Here is a 12,734-nt window from a genome sequence, read left to right as displayed (position 1 = left end):
CATCTGTCATTTCCAGCTAAGCTCCTGCATGTCTGTGCCAGCCTCACCCCACCCAGCTCCACCCTGCCTGGGGGTTCTCCACCCTTCACCTCTCCTTAGACAGTCTTGAGGGTGCTGTCCTGTGGCATTCAAGGCCGTCCAGAACCACTTCCACCTGCCTCGGCGTCCCCTCTCAATGGGCCCCCTGGACGGCCCACCTTCCCCACATACCCCTCCTGCTTCCAGCCCCTGTGCCTCTGCTTCGGTCCTTACTTCATCAAACACCCAATTTCCCTGCCACACCACCATGCCATGCCCTCATGTCTAAATTCTTTAAGGCCCTCCCAGATTTCCCTCAACTGAGTTGTAGGGTCACATCTGCTCCCTGTTGAGGACCCTAAGCCTCCTCTGTCTGTGTTGGGGGCTCTGGCCCTCTTTCTCCGAGGGCTCCCTGAAGACCAGGACTGTGTCTGCTTCATCTCCGTCTCCTCTCGTGCTGGGCATTCAGTAGATGCCTAGCGGGGTGTGAGGACAGGTGGATGCTGGTGCCCCCAGAGAAGGCTGGGTGTACCAGCGAGTACATTGATCTCCTCGGCCTGTTTCCCATAGGTGAGGCCGAGCCCTGCCCTCCTTTCTCTGTTCCTGAAAGGAAGGTAAAGAGGGAAAGAAGAGGGTTTTTTTCTTCTAGTCTTTTTCATTAGATGTGTGTCCGCCTGCTTTCAGAATACTGACCTGAGGCTATGCATAATAAAAAGAAATGTATATAATGAGGCTATTATAACAGATATCAAGATCCACATAGAAGGAAGGGCAAGTGAAAAGGATTCCACCCAACATCTAAGCTTAACCTAGCTATTGAGGTTAGGCATCAGAATTAACCCTGAGCTTCCTGACAAAGGAAATAAACAAAACAAAAACACACAAACAAAAAACTGTGAGGGGGAGGCACGGAGTTGGTGAACACCAGAGTAAAGCGTAGCTTGTTGCCAATGGACTTGTGGAACTCGAAACACTTAGAGCCACTCAGGAGGCCCCTGGTTTGCACCAAGCTCTGTCCTGGGCCCCTCACTCAGATGATCCCCTCGGCTCTCCTTGCCTCTCAGGGCCACAGCCCTTGGTCAGCACACCAGCCTCACCCTCCTGGCTCTGCGCCCTTGGTGAATACGCCCAGGGCCCCTTCCAGTTCTAACATTCTCCGATTCTAAAACAAAGTGCTCTATTTTTTTTTTTCCTCCATATATAGTTCTACTTGAAAAACTTTCTACTTCAGAAGTCAACAGAAATCCCTACCCTGTCAATTTAATGTTCCTGCTCCCTGCCTAAGGGAGGGAGCTTTTATGCCTAAGAGGCATAAAATCACAGCCTGCCACCCAATATTAAAGGTCATTTTCCATGAATTTATAGATGGTGATGTCCAGATAACTTGTGACTTAAAACATACAGTTACCAGCACCCCTATTAGGTCAGTCTCTGGACCGTCCCAGATCGGTTTGGGCAATAAGGAGGGCGGGCCTGGTCATTAGGCAGGGGACAGTGATGTCTGGTGAGCTGGCCTGGCGCAACTGCCCTTGACTTCCTGGGGCTCTTGGCAAACATCTCCTGGGAGAGGAGATGTTCCCTTAAATGGGTGTTTTCTCAGGCAAAGGCAGCTGCTTCCGAAACACACAGCTCCTATAAGCCCAACTTAAAATCGTATTTACTTTCATATGATACTCTCTTAACTACATTTTTTCTTTACTAACATACTTATTATTTAAAACAACTTTGAAAAATTATTATGCAGTAATTCCTCCCTCTATACACAGTAGCTGTTTATCTTCCTGTATCAGGTTTTCTGTCCTTTATTCATGTGTATCTGTACTTACAACATTGCTGTCATCAGAGTTTAGATATTATAGGCAAAGTGTGTGATGACGGTGTTCAGCAATTCCTAAGCAAGGAATAGAATTCCTCTGGGGTGTTGTTCACATTGCCCAGGACTTGTTCAGAAAGCCCACACTGTACGGTTTGCTCAACACATAAACAGTCTTGTATTTCACTTTTTTTTTATTTTAAAGAAGATGTTGGGGGTAGGAGTTTATTAACTTATTTATTTTATTTTTGCCGTGTTGGGTCTTTGTTTCTGTGCGAGGGCTTTCTCTAGTTGTGGCAAGCGGGGGCCACTCTTCATCGCGGCACTTTTTAACTTAGCATAATTTCATGCACGCTATCGCATGTAGCTACATAATCTTCAGATTTATCATTTTAATGGCTGTTTAATATTCCATCCAGTTAGCATGCCATAATTTACTTAACTGCTCCCTATTGTTGAGGCCTTAATGAAAATTTGAATTCACCATGTAATAGAGGGGAAGCTTGTTTTAATGATTACCATCATAACATCCCCTACCCTGACTGCATGCCATTACTAACCCAGGTTTGGTAAGGTGCAGGTGCTTTGAGGACAATAAATCCTGTCTGAGAGGTGTATGCCCAAGTCCCTCTGATTTAATAGCTAATCTGTTCCCTGCACATGTTTTCCTTTTAAGCTAGTATTTATGTAGAATATCCATCTCTTCTGAATATTGTGTAATACTGGACTATATGAATTTTTTATTTTGTTCCAGGTACCTTATCACTGAAGTTAGGGACTTTCATAAATTGGAATTTGGGGGTAAAGAGGGGTTTCTGGCTGTCAGTTGTCATTCATTTATCCCACCCACATTCATGGAATATCTGTTTGCAGCTGGGCTCTGTGAGAGAGAGAAAGCAAGGATGTTCATGATTATTGGGGGCCCACAGAAGTGCATCCATGAGTTGCTTTGTGGCCCAGGATTAAATGACGATTTGTATGCAAAGTGCTTTGTAAACTGTAGAGTACATGGCAGTGGTTGCTGGTCCTGCTTGTGAAAGAGGATGCAGTGGAAGGTGGTTTTCCTATGTCAGTGCCTGTCAGCTGCATTCCCAATGTCCCTATCCCTTGGAATTCTCCAAAAACAGGAGGCTAGACTGCACTCCTTAGAACCAGGGGCGGCAGTGATGCAGATGATGATGACCCCACAGAGCAAGCACTTTGGTAGATTTCGTAATTTACAGACTTGTTTCCAGTACTTTACAGTTGGTCTTCACCTTAAAATGACCAAGTCCTGCCTTTTATAGCTCTTCTCTTCTCCTCTTACTCCCCCATAAAAAGGAAAGCATCATCCTCAAAAGTAATAAATCATCCCAGTTTACTCATGGGACCCAATAAAGCCGTGTTTTGCCAAAGTAAGGGGCATCTTCTCAGAGGAGACATGATTTTAGGCAGCCTGAGAACCACATAGTGAGGTTTCTCCCTTTTCATTTACTTTCTTTCTAAAAAGAAAAGGTTATTCTTATTTGCCAAAGAAAGTATTTTGGTTTGCTGCTTAGACCTCCCGCCTGCCCCACCAGCTCTCCAGTACTTGCCATCCTCCTTTTCAGCAGAGAGAAAGTGAGCCGTGGGCTTGCCGTACCCACCTAGTTGGTTTTGTTCTTGTTCATTTTTTTTTTTATCATCTGTTTTTGGTAAGGGTAATGGCTTATGGGATGGTGATTAAAAGTTTCCTTTTTAAGTGAATTTATTTACTCTAAAAAATGAGGCAACATCAATAACAATGGTAAATAATAAGCCAGGTGGTACTTGAAAACAGCAAAATCATGAAGTCGATATGTAACTCAGTGAAGTTTGGGAGATACTACCACAGCGCTATTTAATGTCAACACTAAAGGTCACTACCCAGCATTGGTTAATTTCTGTTGTATCAGGGCCTGTGTGCAGAGGTGGATTTTTTGTCGACCCTATAAGCTGGCCTTGGATCACGAAGCCCAGTCTAAAAGAATGCTCTTTCTCAGAAAGGCTGACATCATTCATGTGTTTTGTCAACTGCTCTTCAAGGCACATGACTCCTGTGGGTTTCCACTATATCTTTATGGCACTGGAACTCTGATTTGGAGAATGCCTCGAGATTCCACTTAAATAGCTCACTCTCACCACCCTCAGTGCTTTTTTATCAAGCCCCACCGCCCTTCTCCCACCTCCTTGGACCTGGTGCTCCAGCAAAAGTAGACAGTGAATAGACACACAGTGGAATATTATTCAGCCTTAAAAAGAAATGAACTTCTGACACATGCTACAACATGGAAGAACCTTAAAAACATTATGCTAAGTGAAATACGACTGTCACAGAAGGCCAAATACCATGATTCCACTTATATGAGGTACCTAGGTAGTCAAATTCATAGAGACAGAAAGTGGAAGGGTGGTTGCCAGGGGCTGGGGGAGGGGAAAGGGGGAGTTAGTGGGGGACAGTTTCAGTTTAGGATGAAGATAAAGTTCGTGAGGTGGATGGTGGTGATGGCTGCACAACAGTGTGCATATACTTAATGCCACTGACTTGTGCACTTAAATATGGTGTAATGGCAAATGTTATATACATTTTACAAATAAAACAAGAAAGTGGGCTGTGAGCACGTTCTCTCCAGCTGCACTGCCTTGGCTTGCCCTGGTCCTACCACAGGGAATCCTGTCCCTCTCCTGTTTCCACTTGTCAGAGCTGTCGGTTCAAATGTCATCTCTTCTCCTGTCTCATCCCTCCCAGGCCCTGCAGGAGCCCCTTTGCTGCAGAGTCTTATGGTGATTTAGGTGCCCGTTGTATCTCTTCTGGAAACAGTGGGCTTGCCGAGAGCAGCCTCAACAGCGAACCCCCTCCTTTCCCCCTGTCCTCACGTGGGCCCTGCACACAGTGAGTGTTTATGATCAAAGCAAGAAAAATGCCCCTGTGTGAGGAGGAAGCACCTGATCGTAGCATCCTGGAATCCATCATTCAGCCACTGCTGGCCTCTCAGGAATAAGCAGCAGCTGAAAGGAACATGCCCTGTCTGGGGCCTCATCTCGATGGGCGGCCACCCCTCAGCCCACACTGGAGCCAGGCCTTGGCATCCTCTCCAGAAGATTAAGAGCTTTCCTTCCTTATTCAGAAGTGAAACTGGACATCTGCTCTCAAGTTTCTTGGCTGTATTCAGTGTGTTAGAAGATAGGCAGGCCCTGCGGGAGGTAGAAGTGCAGGAAAAGGGTCACTCCTGGGGCTTTGTAGGGGAAAAATCAGTGACCCTGCATCCCCTGGGGGTGGTTCTTGGCTTCTTGGGTCTTTAAAATGAATATGTGAGCTGAGTGGAAACTTGAGGGTCGTTTGGCCCAATCTTCTCGTTTTATAGCTAGGGAGTGACAAGTCCAGAGACCATGGAGTTGCCCTAGTGGGAAGACCACCCCCGCCTCTGTAAGTGATGGGGTTGAGAGCTCTGCCTGTACCGGGCTGGTGTCAGAACACGCCCAGAACATCACGCTTACTTCTGGGCCATGTCCTTGAAGACTGCAGGCGGTGGCAGGGAGGCTTCTCGTTCTGTTGTTTGGTCCAGAGCTTGAGATCTCTGTGAGGAAGTCTTGAGCAGTGACAGCAGAGACCCCGCCCTCAAGGGGTGGGGCAGAAGTTAAATACAGCCTCCACCTCCCTGGCTGGCGGCTCTGAATTCCTTTGGTGTCACCTGGTCGTCCCAGGTGAGGAAGCACGTGCTGTGCATGCTTTACATCTCTGCTTCCTTCCCTTTTGACTGCAGAATTTCAGAGGCAGGAAAGCGTCCGGTCCCAGCACAAAGGCATCCAATTATACGATACCCCTTACGAGCCGGAGGGCCCAAGCATGGACTCGGACTCAGAGAGCACGGTCAGCCCCCGACTGCGGGAGAGCAAGCTGCCCCAGGATGACGACAGGCCCGCCGATGAGTACGACCAGCCATGGGAGTGGAACCGGGTCACCATCCCAGCTCTGGCAGGTAAGGAGCCAGTGGCCCTGCTCAGAGGCGGCCGCTGACCCGCATGGCACTCACATTTGTAAAGGGAGTAAGTGCACGGGTCCCTGCCTGCTCAGCTAAACCACAGGGTTTCTAGTACAGCTGGGCCCTTCAAGGATGAGAAGGGTCCTGGAGGAAGTCCCTTAGGCCAGGCCTAGGGGAACTCCTGGGTCTGGCCTCCAGGGTCTCCATTCCAGTCCCTCCCCCCCATCCCCAGAGACAGCCCAGATGATCTCATTGTCTGACTCTGTCTTGGTCCTGTTGGTAATGCTCTAGTTCACTGAAGCCAAGATTTCAGATTTCAGAAGGAAATCTTAGAAGCTAGAAGAAAATCAATCTGCAGAGTGGCTCCTATTGGGCCTTGTGGAGCCCAGTGGCTCCATCCTGTCATACAGCTGCTGCAGGCCTGCATGCATCCAGGGCTGCTGTGTTTCCTGTCCCAGCTTCAGCACAAGCCCATCCACAGAGCACAGGCCGTGGCCACATCCTGACCTCAGGGGTTGACCCCACCCCTGGCCTAGAGCCCCCTGAATGACTCAGGTGCCCCTCCTCTCCCACAGCCGTCTGGAAAGCAGTCTGCCACATGTGTCACCTGTCCTAAGCTATGTACACACCCTTTGATCCTAACCCCAGTCCTTAGGATCCAGGCTGAGGTTATGATCTAAAGCACAGGAAAGGCATGATGATCATGAGAGATGGAGAATGACCTGAATGTCCAGCAGTGGGTGTCGGGTAAATGGAATATTGTGCAGCCACTACAAAGTGATGTTGACACAGAGTTTATAACAACCTAGGGAAATGCTTATGTTTAATGTTAAGAGGGGAAAAGTCAGATGCAAAAACATTTTTATGCTTCTAAGAGTGTAGGCATATAAACAGAGAGACGTCGAGTGACTGATTTAATTCTTACCACATTGAAGGTCAGAAAGGGAGAGTTTTTATTTTTATTTAAGATTCATTTTGCCTTGAATCTCCCACTTTCATGCACAACTAGACGCTTCCTCCCTTCCTAGCCCCCCAAAGTGAGGCCTCTGCCCTCCCCTCATCTTGATTCCCTTGCTCAAAGTTCTGACGGTTCTCGCACAGACTGCTCACAGATCCCTGGATGTAGCACACTGTGCAATCCCATGCCTTCTGTCTAAGTGCCCTTCCCTGCTGTGTCCTATCTGGAAGAATCCTGTGCCTCCTTCGCCATCCCTGTGAGCCCTCCTGGTACGCAGCCACATGTCCCACGGGCTTCCTTGCTGCCTCTCTGAGCCTGTTGAGCTTCCTGCACATGACTCTGGTGGGGCATTTCCCTCACCATATAGCCTCAGTGCTGTAGGTGCTGGGCCCGCCCGCCAGGCCGTGAGCGCCAGCCAAGAGCCAGAGCGGAGAGCAGTCATGTGGCTGAGGTCCTTGGTCACCTCAGGTCTCTCCCGTGCATCTCACAGCCTCCTCTGCCCTCGGCACAAGGGAATCCAAGGCCTGCCCCCTGGCATGGCTGACAAGGCTGTGCTCCTCCCGGGTGTGGAAGGAACTAGAACAGAGCCGATGATGTCCCAGAGGTGGCTCTTCACAAACACCAGTTTGATTAAAGGGCTAAAGGGCTCATGTGACAACTGTCCTAGACATCAAGGGCCCATGGCAAGAGATGACATTCCAGGCGGTGTGGCATCTCACCCTCTCCTGGACTGACCACCTTGCAGGTCATGTCACCTTAGATGCTCTAGTCTAGTCTGGTGCTTTGCTGCTCAAAATGTGGTCCCTGGACCAGCAGCATCACATCACCTGGAAACTGGTGAGAAATGCAAGGTCTCAGGCCCCACCCCAGACCTGCAGAGTCAATCTGTTTTAAAAGACCCCCAGGTGATTCTCTGGCATGTTAAAGTGAAAAGCCCTTACCCTACAGGATATCATCTCTTCAGAAGCCTCTCAGGCCAGAACTTGCCCACTTCTGCCCAAAGCTGGTTTTAAAACTACTATACATTTAGTTTTTCACAAAGGTTCACAAGGTCTTAGATAGAACTGTCTCCAGATAAGTTTCTGACCCACAGGTATCCACTGTGGACTTGGTTATATCGTTGCTGAGTTTCTATCACAAGTGTCATTATAGGTCAACTTCTTAGGCTGCTGATAGAAAGTAGACTCAGACTCATGTCCCCACCTGTGTCTCATCAAGACACTTACCTCATCAATTGTGTGTCTTGCTCTGCGGTGGATACCGATTGTGCTTTTCCCCAAGGAGCTTTTGGCTCGGTTCTGATTTCTGGGGCATAGACGGAAGCTGTTTCACTTGGGCTGGAGGGATGCTGTGAGCACCAGCCTTTAGTCTTGACCAGATCCCTCCCCACATCTGTGGACAGAGCCTGTCAGGTGCAGCATTGCAGCCAAGGAGCACCCTCCTGTCTCCTAGCCCCGAAGTGCAGGTGGAACGAGGTGGATGGGCCACCTCTCACGTAATAAGGACGAGTTGAAACAGCTCGATTAGGTTGCTAAAGTGCTGCCATGGTCCCATCTGTAAACCCGGAAGGATGGATGCTCAGAAACAAAGGATAATGTTCTCATCTGAATCAGTAGTGTGTGTGGCATGTGCTTTAGCACATCATTAATGGTGTCAGGGAGCAAGACAGTGCTGGGCTGGGTCTTGTCCTCCTTATCGCAATACCTGTTTGAAGTGCCCCACACAGTTTCTCTGGGCCCTCGGGAGCTCTGTGATGGGCCCCGAGAGCCTGGGGTGCAGGCTCTGTAGCCAGGGTAGAATCCACTGGGCAATATCGTTAGCATCTCTTTCCATCCCTTGTTTTTTGTTTGTTTGTTTGTTTGTTTGCCGCACCGCGCAGCATGCGGGATCTTAGTTCCCCAACCATGGATCGAACCCGTGCCCTCTGCAGTGGAAGCGCAGAGTCTTAACCACTGGACCACCAGGGAAGTCCCTGCATCCCTTGTATTCTGATTCTGCCTGTTTAGCTTGCATGAGGGAACCTGGTCAGTGTTTTCAGATTTCCGAAGGTGTGTGGTGTGGGGACCCCCAAAGGGCAGAGGTAGGCCCACCAAGAAGGAGTCATAGGGATTTAGGGTCACAGTGAGTGGTAAGAATTTCAGGTACACCTGAAAGTGTATAATGAGCTTCCTCTCACCGAGATTTGCCAGCAGAAGCTTGAATGAGGCAGGACTGGTGTTGGGAGGGCTTTGCCCTGCAGTGGGAGGTTGGCCTGCAGCCCTCTCCAGGGCTGCTTCCAAGCTTCATTCCTTCAGGATCCCAGCATGCTGGTCAAAGGCCAGCAGAAGGGAAGGCCTCTGAACTACCTCTGTGATTCAGTCTATGAAGCAAAAGTGCTTCCCGCCTTTCAAAGTGCCGTCCTGCACTGCATTCGTGAGACTAGGCTGTTCTCAAAGGGATGCTTTGGTATTCTCTGCAGAAGTAGGCCTTCTCAGCCAGTGCAGCCTTTCGGGAAGGCTTCATTATCCCTTCCCGGTTGTCTCAAAAACAGCGCTTGCAGGGTGTGAGGTGGTCCTAGCTTCTTGGGAATGATAGTCTTCCCTTTTCTCAGAATTCTGTGGCCAGGTGAATGAGAGACACCGCAAGCTCCCCAGGAGTCCTCGGCTTCCCTTGCCTGCCCTCCCTCCAGGAAGCTGGTGGTGGCCTCCGCCAGAACCGCTGCCCGCACCTATCCGACACCGGAGTCCCAAGCCACACACATGGCCTGAGCTGATCCCAGCCCCAGGACAGATGCCCAGTCAGTTTTACCACCAGCTGCAGTGAACAGAGCGGTGCGGTGGCTTCCATCAGGCTGACAGCTCCCTTGCCACCCAGCAGAAATACCTGCCTTCAGAGCTGGCTGGACGCAGTTCTTCACCCGCTCGGTTCTCCAGGGGGTGAGTTCCCCACTCACTGCCCACTGGAGTGTTTACAGCCGGCAGGTCCAGCCCCCCCCGTTGCAGCTCCCTGCCCAGCGTGGGACAGGAGAAGCAGCCTGGGTGATTCCACGCTGTCTTGGGGGTGGTGCAGCTTGTCCGACCAGCCCCTGGGCTTTGTGGCACAAATTGTGGGATGGACAAAGGAAGCCTGCCCAGGAGGTGGCCACACAGGGCAGGGGGCCAAGGAGCTGGGTGGATAACCTGGCAAAGCAGACATGGATTTGGAGTCTTCAGATCTCTGAGGGGCCATTGGAAGGACAGGGACTGAACCTGTCCCGGGGCCTCTATTCCCTCACCTGGGAAATGTGTCCACTGCAGAGGGCCCTGGTGGGGCGTAAAGGGCACTGCGTTGGGGAAGTGCTGGTATTTACAGAACACTTGTGCATGCATTATCTCATTTACTCCTCACAACCACCCCCAGAGACCTTAGTTTCCTCCTTTTACAGATAAGGAAACAGAGGTCCAAAGAGAAGAAATGATTGCCCAGGAGCCTATAGCTAGTCAGCTGTAGAGCTGGGATTTGAACCTGGAAAGTCCCACTCCAGAGCCCAAGCCCTTACCCTGTCAATGTCTGGGCTCTCTGACACCACCCAAGATGCTGCATATAATGTGGCTGGAGCCCTCACCCTCCCAGAGCCCACAGGAAATGTCACACGCCTTTCATCGCCCTTGCACCAATTTCTCCCTGCGTCTGCAGCTGGTAGGATACGTGCCTAGAGTGTATGTTCCCACTTGGAACAGTTCCAGCTGAGGATTCTGTGGGAGCCCAAGTTCTGGAGGTTCATGCCTGCATAGGGTGACCAGAGCCATCCCACGGGTTGGTCCTCTTTGCCATCCCTCAGCACAGGAAGGGGTCCCCACAGCATGGCATCCCACTCCCCCTTGTCCAGCTAGGGAAACTGAGGCCCGGGGAAAGGACGGGAACTGCTGGAGACCTCATAGCAGTCATGCCATTCACAGAGGATGCATCCGCGTTTCCTTTTAATTCAGTGGGTCAAGTTAAAAACTACGTCCTTAATGATTTGCAGTTGCTTCTGTGAAGCGAGTGATCAGGGTGCCTGCCCAGGGTGCCAGGTGGCAGGAGAAACAAAAGTCATTTCATTTTTGATTCATCGTCTGGAGATTTGTCTACCTCGAAGCTACTTTTCAGGCGATGTCCTGGGTTCAGCCAGCAACAGGCCTGCCTCCCAGCGAAAATAGAAGACAGACATGTGACTCAACGCTGAACATATTTATTTTGGGTACTTGTCTGGCTTCCGCACTAGCTCCTTGGCCAGTTTCTCTGCCCTGGAAAGCTCAGCACAGTGTCTTGGTGTCGGGAGCCACTGGAACAGTAACAGGAGTCAGACAATCCCAAGTTCGCATGCCAGCTCCACCACTCACCAGCTGTGGGACCTCGGGCTGTTCAGTCTCCTGAGCTTTAGTTTTCCCATCTGTAAAACGGGGATAGTCACAATCCTTATCACACTGGATCTGTGTGTTGATCAAGGGAAAAAATTGGATGAAAAGACTCCATAACCTCTAAAGGGTCACACATGAGAGAATGGTTGTTGGTGCTCAGGGAAGGCTTGCTGTATTAAATCAAATTTAATTTTATATATTAAAACAATACTGCATAAAGAGGTACTTAGGGGGCACAGAGGGCCCGTTTATGAAGTTCATTCCCAGTTATCCCTGGCAGCGAGAGGCATGGATAGTGTGGAAAGCAACACTTCTGTAGGAAATACTCCATCTTGATTCCAGCAATAGTTCTCACCATGAACCACCCGGTTCTTCCATCCTTTATTCAGTCCCTCCCGAGGATTGGGCCACTGGTCCCCAGGTGTGAGAGCGTCTCTACTGCCTTTCTCCCCCACAGCCCTCCCTCCCCATTCTGGCTGTGACACGTTTTTTGATTGGTTGGTTTGCCCAGAGCGTGTAGCAGAATCACCTGGAAGAAGTATCAAACATTACAGGGTCCCACCCCTAGAGTTCCTGATTCAGTAGGTTCTAGGGATGGGGCATGAGAATTTGCATTTCCAGCAAGGTCCCACGTGTTGCTGATGCTGCTGATCTGGGGACCCCACTTTGAGAACCTAAAGTATACTCAGTACATACTATGTTTTAGGTGCTGGGGTCAGGGAGGAGTTAGGGAAGGCGGTGTCACAACTCTGCTCGGGTGATGTCCGTGCCACCTCCTCTAGGAAGCCTCCTCTGACATGGCCAGTCCCTTCCCCACCCTCATCCCAGGTTGTGCTGGGTCCCCTCTGTGCTCCTACCACATCCCGTATGGGTGTGCATTGGTTTATTCTGGAACCACCAGATACATACTTGTTACTGCCAGCATGGGGGGTGCTAATGCTGTGTTGGTCACCCCTTAGGCAGGCACCCTCTTGAGTTTTGACATTTTCCCAGCTCATCAAGTGAGGCTCAAAGGGCAGAGAAAGGGGAAAGTAAGGTCTCAGGTATGTCTGTTTCCTAAACAACTGTGAGTCATCTCTGAGCCAGTTCAGTTGGCTAATTTAAAATAATCCTATGAAGGTAGGGGGATGATGGAGGAGGAGCAGGCAATTAACAGCTAGTGAACACCAGTTAGGAGGCTGGCACAGGTTAACCCTATGAAGCTCTGCAAGGTGGGTGTGGTTTCATTGTCATCTCACAGATGGCACTACTCGGGCTCAGAGAGGGTGAGCAGCTTGCCCACAGTCACACAGCTAATGAACTCGGCTCAGGCTCTCTCTCCACTGCTGTGTTGACATCGAGAGTGCGTAAAGGGCAGGTCTGAACATTCTCTTCAGCTGGGCTGGGGCGAGGTGGCTTGGGCTGTTCTGGAGGCAGAAGCAGTTGCGCCCACTTCTTGCTGAGCTTGTGACTTGTCACTGTCACCGTGAAATGCAAATGCTCTGAAGGTGGTAGTGCTGACATTGAATCCATCAGACCCTGCTCCAGGCTCACTGTTCCCACCAAGCCCATGACTCATCCTTGTGTACTCAGAATAAACAGGCTCGGACTCTGCAGAAGTTTCCTCG

The 12,734-nt window shown here is 50.1% G+C and overlaps 1 protein-coding gene across 1 annotated transcript in view; it reads left to right on the top strand.

Moving 5' to 3' along the window:
* The window catches only part of SHB (SH2 domain containing adaptor protein B), a 139,911-nt gene that overhangs the window by 83,184 nt on the left and 43,993 nt on the right, over window positions 1-12,734 (top strand). The window contains exon 3 of the mRNA XM_059073245.2: window positions 5,593-5,808. Coding sequence (XP_058929228.1) covers window positions 5,593-5,808 — 216 coding nt within the window. The remainder of the gene's footprint in view (window positions 1-5,592; window positions 5,809-12,734) is intronic.

Source organism: Kogia breviceps, chromosome 8, assembly GCF_026419965.1.
Source record: "Kogia breviceps isolate mKogBre1 chromosome 8, mKogBre1 haplotype 1, whole genome shotgun sequence".
Classification (NCBI taxonomy): Eukaryota; Metazoa; Chordata; class Mammalia; order Artiodactyla; family Physeteridae; genus Kogia; species Kogia breviceps.
Note: the sequence above shows the minus strand (reverse complement) of the source record. Positions and strands in the feature narration are given on the sequence as shown.